At 40.3% G+C, this 19,401-nt stretch overlaps 1 protein-coding gene across 5 annotated transcripts in view; it reads left to right on the plus strand.

Moving 5' to 3' along the window:
- WAPL (WAPL cohesin release factor) overlaps positions 1-19,401 on the plus strand; it is a 135,470-nt gene that overhangs the window by 39,285 nt on the left and 76,784 nt on the right. For 2 of the 5 annotated variants that reach the window (XM_050305520.1, XM_050305519.1), the window contains 2 exons: positions 7,189-7,333; positions 11,759-11,905. In XM_050305520.1, coding sequence (XP_050161477.1) covers positions 11,853-11,905 — 53 coding nt within the window. In that variant the 5' untranslated portion in view covers positions 7,189-7,333; positions 11,759-11,852. Of the gene's footprint in view, positions 1-7,188; positions 7,334-11,728; positions 11,906-19,401 lie in introns of all 5 variants that reach the window. The other 3 variants (XM_050305525.1, XM_050305522.1, XM_050305526.1) reach the window with 2 other exon arrangements.

Raw genomic sequence — 19,401 nt, forward strand, 5'->3', positions numbered from 1 at the left:
CTAGGTTGGTAGGGTAGCCAAGATCCATGGTGAACAGCAAAAGCACAGGCTGCAGGGTGCAGCCAGCAAACATTAACACTGGGCTGTTTAGCCCCACAGCAGGAGAGGGAGAATCCCAGGGCTGGACCAAGTACAGAAGGGCCAAACCAGAAAGGATGGTTTAGAAAAGTCCACGCAAACACGAGGTTTTTTTCTTAGACTTATATATAAAAAAAAAATCTTTTCCACTGAGATGAAGAGATTATATCAGTGGTCTCTCCAACACTATGAATGTACCCCTATAAATGGCATTAGGCTGCCACTCTATGGCAAGGCACAATCCAGCAGATGCTCTGCCTTAGTTTCCCCAGTTCCATTTCCAGCTTTCTCTAGTGGCTCATGGTTTCAAGGTCAGGAAACTCAAAAGGTTAACCCACCTCTGTCCCTCTTGTCCCTCCCCATCACATCTGAAGGCAAAGCAGTTGTACAAAGAGCTCTCCACAACAAGCCGAGCTCGATTTGCAGTGGCTCCAAAAAAAGCCTCTTACCTTAATTTGTGGACTGAGCTTTCAGATTCCTCCTTTCCTGTCTCCTATGGCTTAACCTCTGTGCAAGCCTACCCTTCTCCAGGGGACTCTGGTTAGCCAAAGTCTTTTCAAATAATTTCAGCTGGAAGCTTCCCTCCTTTCAGTTCCCAAATAAGAGCTCTCTCCTTCTCACATAAGTGAACTAAAACTGATTGTGCTGGTGCAGTTTAGTGCCTACTTTAGGCAGAGAAAAATTGTATTTTAAAAATGATTGAAAAGCTGCTGCATCACTGCAGAAAAAAACACTCTCCCCATCTTTCAGGCAATAATTAGATACAAACCCGAAAGAAAACTTCCCTTGTTACTCTCCTCCCCTTGATATAGCAGGTCTCTGTCACAGACAACTGCAGTGGGCTGACATGTGGGGTGAGCACATGGTGGTCTCTAAGCTCCCTTGTCACTTTTGCTGGAAGCAGGCATTGTGAAAGATTTGCTTATGCAGAGATACAGCAGAATTGTGTGTTTTCCAGCTGCGACAGGACTCCAGTAAGAGGAGGATTATTGGTGAAGAGGTGAGAAATAAAACTGCAGACAAATTGTATCCAGCATTTTCCCCCCAGTCAAGTACTGACTGCCATTAGAGGTGGCCACACTGTGGCCAGTGACAGCAGCGCCAGGTTTGGGTCAGTGTGAATAGTTCTTACAGGAAGAACTGTTGGTACCAGCTGGGTTTTGATTGTTTGTTCTTTAATCTGCTTATGTCATAGCTACTTCTGAAATAGAAAAAACCCAGTGACTAGAGCCTCTCATGGAAGGGGCTGCATGAGTGTCTTGATAGATAAGGCAGAAGAAAGTAATGGAAAGGGCGTGGTGAAAAGACTAAGCAATATGAAGCAATTTGTACCCACACACAGCTGTCAAAATGAAAACCCTGACATCTGAGAAATAATAGTTCATGATAACCAGAAGGTAAACAAAGTGAGGCATCATTTGATGCTAAAGAATTACCATCTTTCTCCTTAGATTACAGCACTATGGTCTGCAAATGATCCACAGACAATACATATACTGCCCTGATGGTTATACAATTATTTTTTCTGGCTCATGTCTTGTCTTACAACATTCTTGTGAAAGGAATCCTATTGTTTCTGGAAATACTACCAGTCGTTCTCGTAGGGAAAAAAAAACCAAAACCAACAAGCCATGATTGTCAAGCCACTGGTGGGAGAAAATTCTGTTACTGCACTAATAAGCAGGCAGCTTTATGACTGACTGCAGCTTAAGAATCAGTAACTCACAGCTATTGCAGGTGCCCTGTTTTGCTGTTCTGGACTACACTGTGCCCAGTGCTTTCAGGAATTTGGGCAGGATGAGGAGGATCCAACAGATCGCATGCTAACACTGAATTTTCTAAATATTGTATTTGATTTTTTTCTGAAAACAGTCTGAGAAATGAGTGAAAATGCCAAAGAATATTTTAGCTGAGTCTGTAAGAGATTTCAGTGAACAGTTTCTTTCCTAAGGCAAAGGGCCAGCTGTTGAAGCAGAAGCAAGATTTGATACGGAATACAAGAGTGTTTGAGGTTTGGTCAGGATTTTATAATGACCACTGAGAACAGAGACGTTATGAGGAGTTTGCCCCTGCTGCAACTTGAAATTCTTCACACAAAGACCAGAATCAAACAGACCTAATGCCTAAGCTGGCACAGAATCCAGAGCAGTATAATCAGTGCTTCTCAATGTACAGAAGTGCAAAACCATATGCCCATTTGTTTATAAACTTTTCTGCTAGGGTTATCATCCAGCCTGTTAGCACCTTGGACTCTGATCTCCCAAGTGTTCACATCAGGCCTCTAAATGAACAGATTCTTCTTTGTTTGACTCTGCAGTGTGGCCTTTATTAATACCTTTTCTGATAAATGCCTCCTCTGGATCCTCTCTGAATTCTGTTTCAGTTGCCATGACATCCTTTTTCTCTGACCTTAATTAATGGAATGCACAGGGCAATTATCACAAGGTTGCAGCCAAGGATCCTTGTGCCAGCATGGCTATGTCCAGCTTAGTCTAAGCCCATTTTGTCTCGATCCTATCCCCTCCCAGCCCATTTCTTTCACTGTTTTTGCCCTGCATCCCATTCTCTGATAACCCCCCACCATTCTTTTCTCTTAAATCAGACATATATTGCTGGTTTTCCCTTCCAAAAGCCTGGATGGATTCTCTGTCTCCAGCTCACCTATCATCTTTCAGACAGCTTTGGCTTGCTGGCTCTGTCATCCTGTCAGCCAGTGATGCTCATTTCCATCACCCACTGAACAGTGTCCAACCTGCATGATTTGCTTGTCTCCATGCAGCTCTCCATGCTGCTGGCAGTGGCAACAGGAGACACTGACGACAGGCTGCAGGCACACAGAGCCTGCTGGCCCTATTGGCACCACTGACCTATAGATTGTTTGATCTTACCTGCCCCTTTCCTGCCTCTACACCTGCATTTCTTGTCTCCCTGTACTTTGGTACCAAGCTCTTTGGAGCAGAGACTTCTTATTCTATGCTGGTATAATGCTTTGACTTGCCTGAAGTTTCTAATTATGACATTAAGTGGGCTTCCCTTCTCTGGTAGTGCCAAAGTTTGCTTAAAAAATACACTGTGCTTTATTTTTTGGTGATGAATTGGCAAGTATTTCAGCAGGACCACAATTAAAAGCGAGCGTTTTGTTTTAATAAAAATGGGGACATCTGAAGATTGTTCTCAGTTTAAAAAGCAAAAGAGTAAACCTTCTGAATAAACAAACATCTCCAAAGCAAACCTATATAAAGTGATAAACACTGGCACTGATCCTCAGAAAGTCAGACTAATATTTCTCACTTTAGTCTAATTTTTTAATTCTGCCAACTCCCTACAGAACTCACATTCCTGCTCATGACTTGCAGATGATGTTGCAAATCATAAAAACATAACTGGGTGGTAATTTGGCTGCACAGCAGATAAACACAGACAAACATGTCATCTCTACTTACTGTAAGAATTTTTCACTGAAAGAATGTCCTGAAATTAATACATGTGATTGGGAAATCTGGGAATTGCACTCTTTTTGCTCTTTTGAGATGTCTAAAAATGTGCTTGAAACCCCAAAACACATTAACAACATGCATCCTTGAATATGGACTTCATTTCTGGGCCTGATTCCCCAACACACTTGAGCTATATTGCTCAAGTTTCCTCCTTATACACACTGAAAGTTAAGAATGCCACCAGTAGGGAGTGAGTGTCCTCTCCCCATGTAATGAAAAAGTGGATCTCATGATGAGAAACATCGGATTTAGACAGGTCTTATCTCATTTCCGAGTGAATGATCCCATTATTTCTTTTCCTAGTGAGAAAATCAATGTGCTCTTTTCTAAGCAGAGTATCAGTAATGGGACTTCAGACTGCAGAACACCTTAACAAAAACCAGACATTTAGAGGCACTTTCCCTGATTACAAAATCATTTTCTGTGTGTTTTTCCCCCCTTTTTGCAGTTTCAGTTACAAAATGGAATTTACTAATTATTCTCATCCTCTCTTGTTCCCCTCCCACCAAAAAAAAAAAAAAAAAAATCTATCCAGCCAAAAAGTTAAGCCTTTGCCTTACCACACAAATACTTTTTTAATAAACAAATGCCTTGCTGCTGCCTTTGACACGAGAGGTGAAAACGCTATCTTTTTTCTGTAGATTTTTTTTATATAGTAACTAATTGTTAGGGAGAAGAAGTGAAGAGAAATACAGTCACTTCTGACTTCAGAAATTGAAATGAAGTTCAAAAAATCCTAACCACGCAATCAGTACAATCTATTACTACTATATTCCTGATCATGGACATACTTAAAAGTCTACTAAATCTCTCTGTTTTCAAATTCATTGACTTGTGTCACAGTTACTTTCTTGGATTTCTCTTGGTGTGAGAGAACGGGGCTGTTTATTTTGCAGTTCACAGAGAAATGTCTTTGGACAGCAATCAGAACTAGATACCATCATCAGTCAAGTGCAGTGATCTCAAGGTGCTCCAGTGTCTTGGAGACAGCAAGTCAACAGTGATCATGGGTTGATAAAGAAATACTCCATAAAAAAAAATTAAAAAACTATGTCATGTCAGCAGCCTCAAGTTAGATACCAAAGAAACTCACACCTATTTTCTGAGCATAAGCATTTCACATTTAAGACACAGTATACCTGTTAAGACTCCAATTTGTAGTTGACCAGAATAGGTATTCCATAGAACATACAATAAACTTCCAGATCTAATCCCCCTTCTTAAGCAGTTTTGTACTTTTATGATGGATCCCCTCAGATGTGCAGGTCAGCCAGTACTGGCTCAGCTCTTGCTGCTGGAGGGTGAGGGCTCCCCATTACAAAGCAGGTATAAATCACCCAAGGAAGATTCTGTCACAGAAGGAGTTTCCAAGTGCTGTACAAACACCAAAGCATGTTCCCTCCTGGCAACACTTGTTTCCTGACAGGCTCCAGTTTCTGGACAAGCCTTCCAGAGCTTCTTTTACAGGGGAAAAATAACGAAGGTATTTTTCCCATTCACTCTGCTGATTGGATCACTACAAGATCTCATTCTCCAAGGGAACTTCTGGACAGTTTATTTAACAAGTGACTTGGTGCTGCTGCAACTCCAGTTCAATGCATGTGGAGCAAAAAGAGCAGCATTTCTTTCCTCATGGGGATATTTTGAAAAGGTTAAACAGTCAGGTGTTTGGACACTTAAGTAAGCAAATTAAGAATAAAGAAAAGAAAGAATTTAAGAATAGGAGCGTTAGACACATCAGGGAACAACAAAGGCCAGCTGCTCCATAGGGGCCAGGAAGACAATAATTCACCTGGGGGGCAGAAGCCTCAACAGCCAAGGCACTGTCCCACAGCACACGAGCAAGTTCTCACTCCCAAAGTCTTCTTGCTAAGTAAATTCTTAATGAATTAGCACATTTTCTCAAATACAGAGGCTTACTACCTTGCACTGTTGTTACCCTAAATACCTATTTACCATCTGGATATTTATTCAGGATCTTAAATTTGGAATCTTCTGACATTTTGGAAGTTTAGACAAAGAAATCTCATGAAGGATTTTAAAAATTTCTTTATTATTTTAAATAATCTGTTGCATTAGAGAAAGACAGTATTTAGTAAGTATTTCTAAGAACAGTAGAGTATGAGAATGGCCATTCTGAGTCAGTCCAAAAGTTTTTCTAATTCCACACTGAGTGACTAAAAGCACCATGCCAGGAAAGAGTGCAGGAATATGGTGAGATTTCTCTAAAATACTCTTTAAGCCTCACACAATATGCAGCTCAGCAATTCTGTGCTTCTCAAACCATATTTCAGTGATCTAAATCAAACATTGATGGGGCTTTTGTGGGTTTGTAAAAGGATTCAGGATGTAAGTAAGAATGTAGTTTCAAGTTGTTATCCTAAAAGTCCAGGAGAAGAAAGGCTGCAGTCTGAACCATGAAATTATTTTGGTCCAAGCCAAATTGCTCTTTAGCTTGAGCACAAGCACAGAAACCTGAAAGCTAACACAGCCTCTCTTGGAAAGCTTTGTATAATTTAAAGCACAGTCAAACTACAAAAACCCAGTTTTCAGCTCCGCTTAGCAACTCCCTTCATGATATGCAAGTGCCTTTTTTAAAAGTTGCCAGACTGAACCAGCTGAGACAAGCTCCCTTTCCTTCCTTTCTCCTGGTGATTGGAAGAAAAATTTTTCCACTTAAAACGAATCCTTGCTTCACCTATTTTAATGTAAAATCTTTTTTTTTTTTTAATATCCATAATAGCTGTATTTAAAAAGTTCTGATTTTCAAGGTTTGATCATCAGAACTCTGAGATTCACATTTCACAGAAGTGCCTGCAACTGAAGCACCCAGAATGACCAGCTGAAGATTTAGGAACATGGTTTTTGTATAAGAATTAGGCTGAAGAACTGAGAGGCTGAGTAGAACTAGAAATGTAACACAGTAATGCAACATTAACAGTCTCTGTGCTGAGCATAGTTTCTAATCACTGCTGTTTCTCAGGCTTTTCCTGTATTTTATGGTGCTTCTGAATTTCTTACCTTTGCTTATTAGACATTACTGCAGTAAAAGGCTCTTCACAATTCACTAAGCAGAGAAAAATAATGAAGGGGAGACTTTAAAGAGTAACTCGTTTTCATTCTCCAACCATTCCATTAGGGCCAGGTTCCTAATATTTGGTAGCCAGTAGAGTTATGAAATATATATATTCCCAAAGAGAAAGATGCTTGGCAAGTTTGGCTTAATGATCAATATTGAAGGGTTGTATTAGAGATCATTCTGTGAGAAACATTCACTCACAAGAAGATAAGTAGTTTAGTCCTTTAATGGTCATCTGTGCATTTTGAAGCACTGGTTCTGGAACTTCACCTACATATTTATTGTGAGGTCACTCAATGCACTTTTCTGGAAGTACATACATAGGAGTCAAAGATGCCAATGGTCTTTTGGGCAGGGTAATTACTGGCAAATTTACTAATTATTGGCAATTCGTTTCTTTATAACTAGACGTGTATAAGGCAGAAGACTGACACTGTTTAAATTCAGGGTACAACTTTACACTGACTGATTTATTTACGAAAAGACAGGAACAACTCCTTTATTTAAACTAATTTAAATCTTTTCCCTTCACAGGAAAAGTTTTGAGCCACCTTTGCACACCTGAGGAACTTTCTGCTCCATTTCATACAAAGTGCTTCACTCTGTCTCCTTGCAGAAAAATAAAGGCTATTAGGTGACAGGTCTGACAGAAAACCACCACCCAGACACATGAAACCAGGTACATTTAAAACTTCTATTGTATAACTCTTTTTTTTACAACCACTTACACTAACTTTGATATCAAAGTCTCAAGTCTTACTTTACCTGGGCACGTAGTCTTTGTACTTCTGTTCCACAGCTGATGGAGGTGGCACATTCTCAAAAATAAGAATTAACTTGAGTGACTTAATCTTACAGACAGCTGATAGCCCGGTATTAAGTAAGATTTCCCAAAAATACCATTTAAGTACTTCAAAAAACCTGACTTTGAAATATGGTGTAGATTATCAGTGCTGACAGCCTCATATGAAGTCTAATTATTATATGTGTGCAATGGAAATAGTGAGAGACTTAGAAGTGCAGGTGATGAGCTATATACTATATTAAAGAGCAAAATGTCCGTGGTCTACAGGGACATAAGCTATCAGACAGCTATGGAATAGCTTGCAGAACACAACCAAAGATATATAACCTGTACTGAACAGAGGTGCTGACAACTAAAGTTTAGGTATGCAACATATAAAGTAATTCAAAAGTGCAGAATAGATGGCAGCTTGAAGAACACATACAATGTAATAAGTTACTAGTTAAAACATAAAAGTAGCAGACATTAGTAATCTTTGAATTCAAGAGATTGAAGAGCTGGACCTGGTTTAATGGGGCTTGGTCACAAACCCAAAGTGCACTGCACTGCTTTGCATGAAACATGAGAAATCCAGTATTGAGTAATCCCACATACCTGGGCACTACAAATAATCTGGAACCTGGAAGTGGTGGGATGAGGAGCTGCTTCAATGACTGAAGAGCCCCCCCAGTTCCAAGAGCAGCCTGTGATCCCTGGGGAGCAGGAGCAGCCAGGACAGAGCAGCTTGTGACCAGCGGCAGAGATGGGCTCTGGAAGGAGCACTGAGCATGAAACACCATCCTGTTCACTTGGGAAAAACACTGCTGCACATGCATGAGTTGTCCATTTCTGTGCCAGATTATACTTTCCAAAGCTCAATGCAAATTCCTTGCACAGAAGGTGAGTGGAAAGCACAGAACATTTAACCAAGTGTTAGAGAAACATAGTAAAGGACAGTACTGTGGCCCAGGGAACAGACAAGAGCAGAGGAAGAGAACAAGCAAAGACCTGACTAAAGCAAGCAGTAACACACCACTTATCTAACAGAGGTGTCAATCCTTTACTCTCTAGGAACAGAAATAAATCTACTGACAGCATTAATCAGTAATGCTTGAAATCAATAATACATAGCAGACTAATGGAACTGAAAAGTCATTAGTGGTGTGGGAAGCTTACTTACTAAAAGCAATCTGCATGAACATTAGTGCTAGTCAGAGAATCTTGCCTGTGCAAAACCCAGTATTATATCTTCAAGTGATATAGAAAGCATAAATTCTGATTTTTTGCATGAAAAGAACTGTCAAAATAAGTCTTTTGACAGGTCCCTTTCAGTATTTTTTTTTCATGAAGCTTCTAACCTAAAAATACCTTTATTTCAAAAAGGTTGTGAAAGAATGCAGATATTCAGGGTTTTTTCAGGATTACATCAGTAAAAAATATCTAGTTGAACTGCCTTTTGCTAAGGGACAACTTATATTTTCTATATAGATACAGAAACTTTTTAGTAAAGCACTAACTAGCACCAGAAGTTTAAGTGGGAAATAATAAAATACAGTGACTGTGCCATCATGCTACATTTCCCTTTAGCTGTATAAAAAGACAAATACTTTTATATATTATATCTAGACAATAAAAGGCAGTTCCATTACAGGACTGTTTTGCTGCAGATTTTTTTCTTATTCTTTAGACAGAAGGAAAAAACCTGCAAGAGCTGTGACAAGACTAGTAAATCAAATCAAATGTATCTCTTACAAGGAATATCTATTGACACAAAAAAATGCCGATCTTACTAATGGTTCTGGCATAACATTTATGTGAGAGGATTACAAATTTGTAAAGCAAGTCTGTCACAGCAATCATGTCTTCAAAGAAGGGACTCCTCTGGAAGAGCAGCTGTTCTCAGAGAAGAATGGCCTTTGAATGTCCAAAGCAGATGAAAAAGGGCTCTTCCAGGCCTTGCTCACCAAAGGACACATGAATAGCATACAAGCAGAATGGGAAGAGGTATCTTTCTCATTCCCACCACCCACAAAAGAGTAAAATTTAAGATAATTTTCTGGAAAAAGTAAATTATGTCTCAAATATTTTTAAAAGCAACATTTTAAAAGCAGACGTTTGAGACTTCCAAAAGTTGACACAAGTGCTGATGAGATTGCTTCTCTTTGTCATTCTAAATATGTATTAACTTCAGGCCCCACTAGCAGTTTCCTTTCTTTTGTTTTATCCCTTTGGTTCCTTTTGTGCCTAGAAGTTGTCATTTCCTTAAAAGGCAACTAAGAAAACTAAACTAACTGGAAATAGCAAGTTAGGTTAAATTCTTTGCTAATGCAAATTCTATTAATAAAACTGATGTCAAAAACTGGGCAAGTTTCCAGATAAAGATAAAAAGATATAAAATAAGCTTGCAGGAGGTCTGTAAGAGCCAGTGTGATAACAACATAACTGGGATCACTTAACCTCTATCAAAACTAATAAGGATATAAAGCTTATGGTAACTGAAACTAAAGCATATGCTAAGTAGTATTGATTTTAATGGTGTTTATGTATGTGGCAGATTAAGGCAAGGTTAGTTTTAACAGTCCCTTTGTTGGCTAGGAAAGTAAATATTGATGTGCTCATTTCACTGATGAACACAGATCCTTATTAAATAAGTGAATAATTAACAGCACTTAATCTCTCGAGGTCTGACTGTAGGCTACTGGGTCGGACTGAAGCATGTGCCGGTAAAAAACTCAGGTGAGTTGTCAGTCCCAAGAGCTCCCTCCAGCCACCCCTGGACACACGTGGCAAATCCCATAATGGCAGGCACTGGTGGGGGTTGTGTTCTCTCAGGAGTTTTTATACAGAGAAGCATAACTTCACATGGCATGTACACAGCACTCCACTAGTGCAGAAGATGTCATCCTAGGGGTGGAGTCCTGCTGGAAAGAAACTGTGGGTGAAACTGGAAGACATTAACAGTGAGATGGCCTCCTAATATCACACTATTTAAATACTGTTCTTTGAAAGCTGAAGAGTTCAAGCAGTAGTTCAGTCACCCATCTTAAGCTGTTCTTGTTGCATTATAAATATTGCCTTAGTGATGAAGTGATTTCTTTTGTCACCTTTTCCACCTTACTCAGTTCTCTCTCACCCCAATCGAACTTACTTTCCCTTTCCTCTCACCCTTCATTTCTTTCTATTTTCCCAAGTTGTATTTCTCATTCCTTTCTCTAACTCATCCTTTCTTCATTTCAATTTCCTTCAGTCTCTGATGAAGAACAAATAGTTTTGTAGAAAAATGGAAAAGCAAAAAATAAGTTATTTTTCTTAACAGGGAAGTGGTGGACCATACCTATAGCAAACTAATCTGAGAGTCTAACAGTTATTGCTTGGAATAATTCAGAATTTCACATCTGCCAGTCCCACTCTAATTTTGTGTTCAAGAGCAAGCTAACAAATACACAAAGCTTTAAAAAGCTTTCACAGCAGTATTTGGTGCAGACTTAATGCCTTTTTTTTAGGTAATGAAGGAAGCCTCCATTGCAAAGGATGACATTACTTAATGAGAAGAGTGAAAACAAGGTCTTCCCCACAGAGCAAAGGCACATTACTGCATGTTGCTGCATATAATGCACTAGTTGAATTAATATCATTTGGAATAGCCTGTGCTTACTCTGGAAAATAATCAACAGTTTAAAAAGGTTCTACACCCAGCACTATAAAAATATTATTGTATAGAAGCTATTTCATAGATACAGCTGTTTTGATAAATAGATCTTGACCTGGTTATCTGTAAATTAGTTCAAAACCAGCATCACTCTGGTTTTAGAAGCTAGATAAGGAGAACAAAGGTATTTTCTTTAAACATATAGCATTAAGAGGAGCTTTGTGAACTACTTAGTTAACTAGTATAGAACCTGTTTGACAATCTAATACCGTCTATTGAACACTAAACAATGAAACTAGGTTTTGTTCCTTCATTTGATTACAGAGTTCCAGCAGTCACAGCAAGATTAACTACCTTCTGAGAAAAGACACAGGGCTCAGCCAGAGGCAGCTGTTGAAGTTTCAAATCTGTTTCACAAACAAATAACCCTTTCCAAGTAATCACTACCTTATACAGAAGGGAAGGAGGAACAGTTTGTTCTGCATGACGATGCAAATTTTGATTTCTTTGAATACAGTTTTATTTGAATAGCTATTCATTTTTTATTTTGAAAGCATTGACAGGGCACAATACCTTTACTTACAACTTATTTCATCACAGGACAGAACTACAGTGCCTTCTCTCCATCTCTTTCTCAGCAGGATATCCTGTGTATATTTGTTGTATTATAGGAAACATCTTTTTTAAGTGAACCACCAGTGAGGAACTCTTGCTCAGTAAGGAAGTTTCTCAGCTGGGAGTTGCACCAAGGTTCATGGCACCTTTATGGACAGTCTGGTTCATCAGAGAACGCCTGAGAACCACTGCTATAACCCACAGTAAGCATCAACAATTGTTTCTATTCCTGCTCGTAGTATACTACTGTATTGTCCAATTTAATCTGTAAATTGTAATTGGCAAAGAGAGCAGCAGTTAGTCTGTTTGTCAAGGATCCTGGGGCACTATCACAAGACAAGAGCTATATGAGAGAAACCAATATGTGAATAATCAAGTTTGAGCCTGAATAGCCTTTCCTAAGCAGGGCTTCATTGCAAGGGCTCAGTTTATCTTAAACAGTAGAAGTAATTCTCAGCTGCATTTTCCAGAAGCAATTTCTAGATGTAATAAATCAGCACAGGATTACATACATCAGTGCTTCCTACTCCATATTTGTGGCTTAAGATTCCAAACTGAGAAAAATTGCATGTACTTAGTGAGCCATCTTACCTTCATCTGAACCCTGAAGTTCAGGATGGTTGACTAACTCAGGCAGAGCTTAGTTCTTCCAGTCTTGGGAAGTTTAAGGATCACAGGGGATGCTGAGAATTTTACTTTCATACATATCAGGAAGGATTAAATTGTTTATTTACTTATCACTTAATAGCAAATACCCTGGGGCTTTAAGCTATTACAGAATTAATATTTTATCTGTAGATAAAGGATTAACAGCAATTTGAGTTTCATATAAGCATCACTGCAGTTTATACAACAGTGATTTCTAACGTGAATGAAAGCTTCACGGATATAAATAGAGGAACGCTTCGCTAATGTATTATTAACAGAATTGAATAGGAGGCTTGAAATGAAAATTGAGTTAGTATTTCTAACAAAGCTGAGTGCAGTAGTCTGAATTAGTCTTCAAAGGTCCCTGGGAGCAAGGATCCCAGAATCAAGCTCTTTTCACATAGAATATTTTCACACATGGATCAACAGTAGAAGTATTATTGAATTAAGCCATTCATGAAAGTCTTATCAAATTAGCACCACTCATTAACGTATGGAAGAAGAAGCATTTAAACTATGATTTTCAGCAAGTAAAAGTGGTGTAAAAAGCTCTGTATCAGAAAACACCAAGGGCCAGCAGCTCCCCAAGGGATTGGAAAGCAGACACAGCAGTACAACCACCAGAACAGGGAGCTCCACCAGCCAGGCCCAGCCCCACTGTACCTGAGAAGGAAACTGCCAGGTTGAGGGAGAGCAGCTGGGAGTCCAGACCTTTATTTATGCTCCTGGAGACAGTGAGGGAGAGCCCACGTGAAGCTGAAAAGGCATATTAGAATATGACTTATTGAGGATAATAAGGGCAAGACACCTCAGGGAGCAGGTCTAAAGTCGAGCTTAGAAGCCAGAACCAACACCAAAAAGACACAAACACAGCAGGGTTGGAACTGCAGACCAGCAACATGGTTACAGATAAGAAGGAGGGCAGCATCCAGGGCTGAGTTAAGTAGAGCTCCTGGCAGCAAGGGTGGGTGGAGGCAACAGGTGAGGCTGCTCAGGCGAATTAAGGCCTGTTAGTTTGCTCAATGCTCTGACAGTTTTAAAGCAATCTTGCTTCCCCTGAGAGTAGCTGGTTTGCTAATATTTATATAGCTGTTCTTTTACCATTTCTTGCCAGGCTTGCCAAGGTAAAAAGTTAAAAAGAAAGCATCTATTGCAAGATTACAACTTGATCACACAAGCTTAAATTACATCCCCAAGTATTTCTCTTGTTGCATTTACATTCACTATGGTTTCTCTTCACGTTCCTGAGGCAAATGATACTTGAGTGATTTTCAGCTTTTCTGTTACTCTCTGTAGCTTGGTCTTTAACAAGCTGTCAGATCAAATAGACATGAGACTGTTCATGCTTCCCCTTCGTTTTATCAACAGAGCAAAGGAGTATTCTGAATCAGGGAGAGAACAGAGGGCATGTCAACACCACACAATGAGCACCATGCAGAGATGCTAGTTTGGATTGTGGAAGCAGAATGGAGAACCCAGTACAACACTTCTTCCCAGCTGGTTACCCCTGCTGAGCAGTGCTTTTCACTAATGTTAACGATTCTAACTGCAGTGCTGTACTAACTTTATTCCGTGACTTCTTTTACTACTTCTAGCCTCTCTGCACAGCAAAATAGCATATGGTATAGGCACACTAAAAATAAAATAAAGTAAAATAAAATAAAATAAAATAAAATAGAAAATAGATGGGGATAATAGCCAAGAATCTGCACCACCTTGTGCTCTTGGATGTCTCAGTGTTGGATACACAAAGATCCCTGGCATGGGGAAGGTGTATATGTAGCATGTTCTTCAAGGCACTTTATTTAAAACAGCAGTTGGAGGAAAAGAGAACTGGCCACATTGATTCGAGGCACATACTGTGGGGGTCCTGCCTTTTTTCCGGACAGGAAACCAAATTCATGCCAGTGAGCACAGGCAGAGAAAATGTTTTGAGCTGTCACAAGGCTGTGAGGAATGTGATCACAAGCTGTGTAGGCACAAGTCATGAGCAGATGTGCCAATAATCACTTGAAAATTAAATTGTGGTAGCAATGGGGCTGGTGTAGTCCTGTGATGAGACAGTACAATTAGTCAAAAATATCCTTGATATGTGCAAATACAGTGTTTGTGTAGCTGTGAATTCGCTAAAGAATTGTGTTGCATTTTTTTTCCTGCTTGATAAATGAATTAAATGTGTCAGGCCTGAGTGATGAGGCCTTAATGACTCTAACTGACCTCATGTGAGACCCCCCCACACACACACACTGCCTATGGGCCCGGGAGTGCTACTTAAATCAGGTCTGAGCCTTCAGTGTCTCAGCTGTACTGTAGGAATGCTGATCTTTAGCTCAGTGATAATCTCATCTGGATATTGATTTTAGTCCTGACATGCAGGTTGCCTTTCTAGCTTCACCTCTGGTTTGTCTTGTCTTATCTTTGTGGGGTCTGTTAACTGCTTAATAAGCAATGTCTGACCCTGGTGGTTCTTACTGTACCAGACCTGATCTGTAGATCAGTTTTCTGGTTTGACCTTGGACCTGCACTGCAATCACAACTTGCTGGGTATCCCATCCAGCCTGGCTGCTCTCTCTGGATCTGTCTGGTTTAGGTGCTGTGGGCACTGCCAGCTCTGTTACTGTGCCTGGCTCCTTGTCTATTAGGGAACAGCTGATCCTTTCTGCACCTTGACAAAATGAAGCTCAGGATCTATAGAACTGGCCTATGTGGTTTTCAGGTATCTTCAGTGCCTGCATTTCCATGTAATGTAAACTCTTTCCCTCATGCTACTGCTAGCAATGCTTTACAGCTTGCAGAAATCTCTCTGCTTGTCCTCCTCAACTGCCCTTCAGGCTCTTCCTACAGTTTGTCATTTATGTAATGTATTATCATATTGCTTCTTAAAGGTATGGTTCTTCCTTCCTGTGCAATGAACCAGGTCAGGGAACTGACAATGAAGTGCAGCGAAAGTGGGTACAGAAAGCTGATGGAGGCTGAGCAGGAGTGATGATACAGCCCTTTTCTGGCTTCTTTACATATGCCTATTAAATTTTTTGAAGTTTTCTTCCTAGCCCTTCAGGAGTCAGAGTGGCTTTGGTTGCTTTTACTGCTTCAGAAAGCAATTACAGGACAATTGTTTTAGTGAGGATTTCTACTTTATTTGGTGTTTGATGTAGCCCTGCTGCCAAAGCCCAGGAGTGTAATAATGACAGGAGAATCCATATAGTGCTGGATTACTGCAGGAGCATTTTAACTCTGTCTTATCTTAAAAATGTGAGAAGGTAAAGGTTTGTTACGGTGCACCACGGGCCAAACTACAACTCAAATGTGACCACCTCTGGTCAAGTTCTACCACGTTTTATGAGGGAGGCCTGCCATGCCAGATGCTGTTCTTGTAAAGCAGGCTACTGAGGAAAGGGAAGTAATAACATTCCCTTTTCCCCAGTGCCACATTTCTCACCACAGAATGAGCTCTTTTCAGTGGGAAGCTATAAAAGACTGCAAGGGTCAGCAGGTTTGCATTCTAAAAGTGTCAAAAAAGGGGAGTTCCTCCTGTCCAAAACCACACAGAAGACAGACAAAAAAGGCAGGAAGGCAGAAGTGGTATCTTTGGCTTGTAGCTCACGTAGAGTTACATGGAGCTGTTCAGAAAGTCTATAGCAGAAACAAAGGCTGCCTGAGTCCCAGCTTCATCTGGAAGGCCTCTCTGACTTTTCTTGCACAAGACATTATTCTAGAAAGAAAGAAATAAATTCTGCCTCATGGCCACTACTAAAGAGGAAGTCAGTAGTAAATTCTGTGTTCGTGGGTGAATTGGCTGAGGGATGACAAAGCTGAAGGCAAGCTTAAGGGGTGCTGGTTGTAACTGCCTGGTGGCCTGGGAGTGGTCTGGTGGTGCAGCAGGTACAGCCTCATCAGATGGAGACTATGGCAGCAGAAGCTGCCTCAGCAGTGTAATTATGCAAAACACACCAGATGTTTATGGCATGTGGGAACTATTTATTAACATTCAGAGATATTATGATGATCATCATAGGTGTTGTTACAGAAAATATTTAAGGTCAGCTCTGTCTGACTCTACCAGATGCTCTAGAAAAGACAAGGAAGGAAAATTTTATTTTCTTCTTGAGACAGAAGAATCTGTTTTCAGTGTAGGACTTTTGTATCAAGTATGTTGCTTTTGCATCAGTATAGAGGAGGACCCTGCCCTTAGGCAGGAAAATTACTTTCTTTCCCCCCCACCCCTCACTCCTGCAGTTTTCACAGCCTTAACGTTCTTCCACCTTCCTCTTAAAGGTTGTCTGCAGTTTGTTGCTAAATCACTTTTGCCCCACAAGACACTGATAATTTTTAACAATGTTCTATATGCTGCTCATATGATAAGTAATCTGTCACGGAGCCATGGTCATAGGAATTAATGTTCAACCTAAATCACCAGCTTTCCTAGCGTGTCAGGCTAGTGTAGCTCCAAGGATCCTGCTTTGCACTTAGCTTTCCTGCTATTCTCTTGCTTCCTTAGAGACTGTCTTCAACTCTTTAAAGGCAAGAGCGCCGGGGACGCCAGTGACCCTGGGTGTTTCCCTTAGGGAGGCAGCGCCACAATGATCTGTGAATGATCTGTTTACCTGCTCGCAGAAAGATTTAAAGCCTTCTGCTTTGTGGGAACCGCTTCTGTGGTGCCTTCTGCAACACCCCACAGCCCGTGGCTGAGCAGACCCTGCCTTCTCTGCTCACGCGTTCTGTGTGATTCGATGTGTGTAGCTTTGCTGGAACAGCATCAGAAGGCACACTCCTGCACTGACAGACAAAAAGATCGTACATGCGAGAGGTGCAACTTCTTTCTCCTATAGGACTTTAGGTTACAGATTGCAATGTTTAGTTTTTTCCAAGGATGGGAAAATATTTTCCAAGAATATAAAAGATAAACAATACAATACCTGTGAAGGAATGACAAGTTAGCTATTAATTTTGGGTAGGAGCTCTTACTTAAAGTGTGTAGGAAAACTGAAGCTAAAAGCAAGTCTTTTGTTTGTTTGTTTGTTTTTATAGCTGTTTTAATTAAATTAACATTTCTTTTTTTGTGTGTGTAGAAAAACCTTTAGATTCATGTCTATCTTAAATGCTCCTTAATGACTGATGCGCTGTAAGCTATCAAGTAAATATTAAATATACATAGGCTTTTATATAAGGACAGACACTTTCAAACAGTGGAAGTGGTAATACTCTGGCACATCAAGGCCTGTTTACAGTGTAACTCCTAGGTACACTTGTACAACAAGCAGAGCCGTTCAAACCTACTCAACAGAAGTAATTCACACTGATATTTGGAGCTGTTATGGTTTTATGGCAAGACCTACATGGACACTTTCCAAGCCACAAATTATATAACAGAAAAGGTTGGGAGCAAACAATGGATTTCGATATTTGAAGTTAGCATGACACAGTGCACTGTTAATAAGTAATTGACTGTAAATGCAGTTTTGTAGATGGGGATTGACTGTGCTCTCTTTTGCAACATAATTACTTGACTTAACTCTTTCCCTGAAAGAGAAATCAAATGTTTGTGGGAGTCTTTTGGAGGTGAAAAAACACCCTTTTTAAATTAACATAGAAATGTATTGTTATAAAATGTATACTTTTTTTAAAGTATAAAGTAATGTTTGAGTAAGTCACAGTTATCTGGTGATGAATGCCTTCCCTGAAGACTGTTGGCTGTTGGGAAGGTGTGAGCTTGATTTGAGCTACTGGCTTGTATGAAGCAAAGCAATGTGGTGTGTGGCGGTGTGCATTGGGCTAGTCTTTTGCTGCTGGGGATTTGCCTGTGAGGAGGAAACAAAGCTCTCAGTCTAGTTTAGTTAGTCACTTGTTTGTGCTTGCTTCCCTTTAAAGGAACTAAACTCCAGTGCTTTAGACAAACCTAAACTGTTTCTGCTGATTTAGCCAAAGAGCCAAGTGGTATCTGGCTGGATGAAAGCTAAGCACAGTGATGGAGACATAGCATAGTTGCATTGCTGTGCCATCCATTCTCCTCTTAAACATGTCAGAGGAGCCATTGTAGCACATACAGGAGATTTAGGAAAGGAAGAGAAGGAACATGGTAAGGAAAGATGGATATGGATGTGAAATGCCAGAGGAATAGTGAGCAGATGAAACAGATGAACAAGGAATGATGATGGGAATGACCGCATGCTTTATTTTTGTGAAAGAGTAATGCAGAAGTGTCTGGTTTGCTTGTTTTCATTCCCTTGTCTCCGTGATGGTCACAGCTATCATGGTGCAGAAGGACTGACACTGTGCAAGATGCTCTATGACCTGTCTTCTAGAGCTGCTCCTCAGTGAAGATAAGTATGCTTGGCTGATCTGGGAGCCTGTAGACTGTGTCTGTAGTTGCTGTATTTGATAACTGATGTTTTTGAACCTGTGCAACTGCAGATGGACTTTGTCATGCAGTCTAGGAGTGTCTGTGCCAGCTGTTACTCCAAAGCCTCAAGTGGGACTACCTGATATCCCCGAGTGGCAATCCCACCCCAGGCCAAGCCTGCCAGAGTCCCAGTTTACTAGGTGCAGATTACATCTTTTGTAGCAAGTGACTGGCTATTAGACAGCCAGATCTGACATAAGGAACAATAGATCCCTTGTTGTTAAAGAACAGTTTTGAAAAGACAAACCATTGCACGTTAAAAGGTGAGTGTAGGTGGATAATCATCACGTGTTGCTCTGAACTTGCTGCCTTCACCAGTTTTTCTATCTCTGGTAGTCTTTTTGCACTGCTTGAGAGCTGCAAGTTAACCGGATGTCAGGTTGTATTGTTGTGTGGTGTGTTGGCAAACTCTGCAGTGGAGTGGGACCAACAGTGCCAATACAGCCGCTCCCAGTGAAGTTCTATTTACATTCCCTGTAAAGTGCTACTGCAGCCTCTGCAGGATTCAATTTCCTTTCTATTTTTATATCATTTTCCAAGTCTGTAGTTAATATTGACTGACAGGGCCAGCTGAGAATCTTGGGATTTCCTATTACAGATAATTAAGGAAAATACTAATTCATGCACAGGCAGATGCCTTGTTGTAAATTG

This window comes from Myiozetetes cayanensis, unplaced genomic scaffold (assembly GCF_022539395.1).
Source record: "Myiozetetes cayanensis isolate MyiCay16 unplaced genomic scaffold, myiCay2020 scf10, whole genome shotgun sequence".
In the NCBI taxonomy this organism is placed as follows: Eukaryota; Metazoa; Chordata; class Aves; order Passeriformes; family Tyrannidae; genus Myiozetetes; species Myiozetetes cayanensis.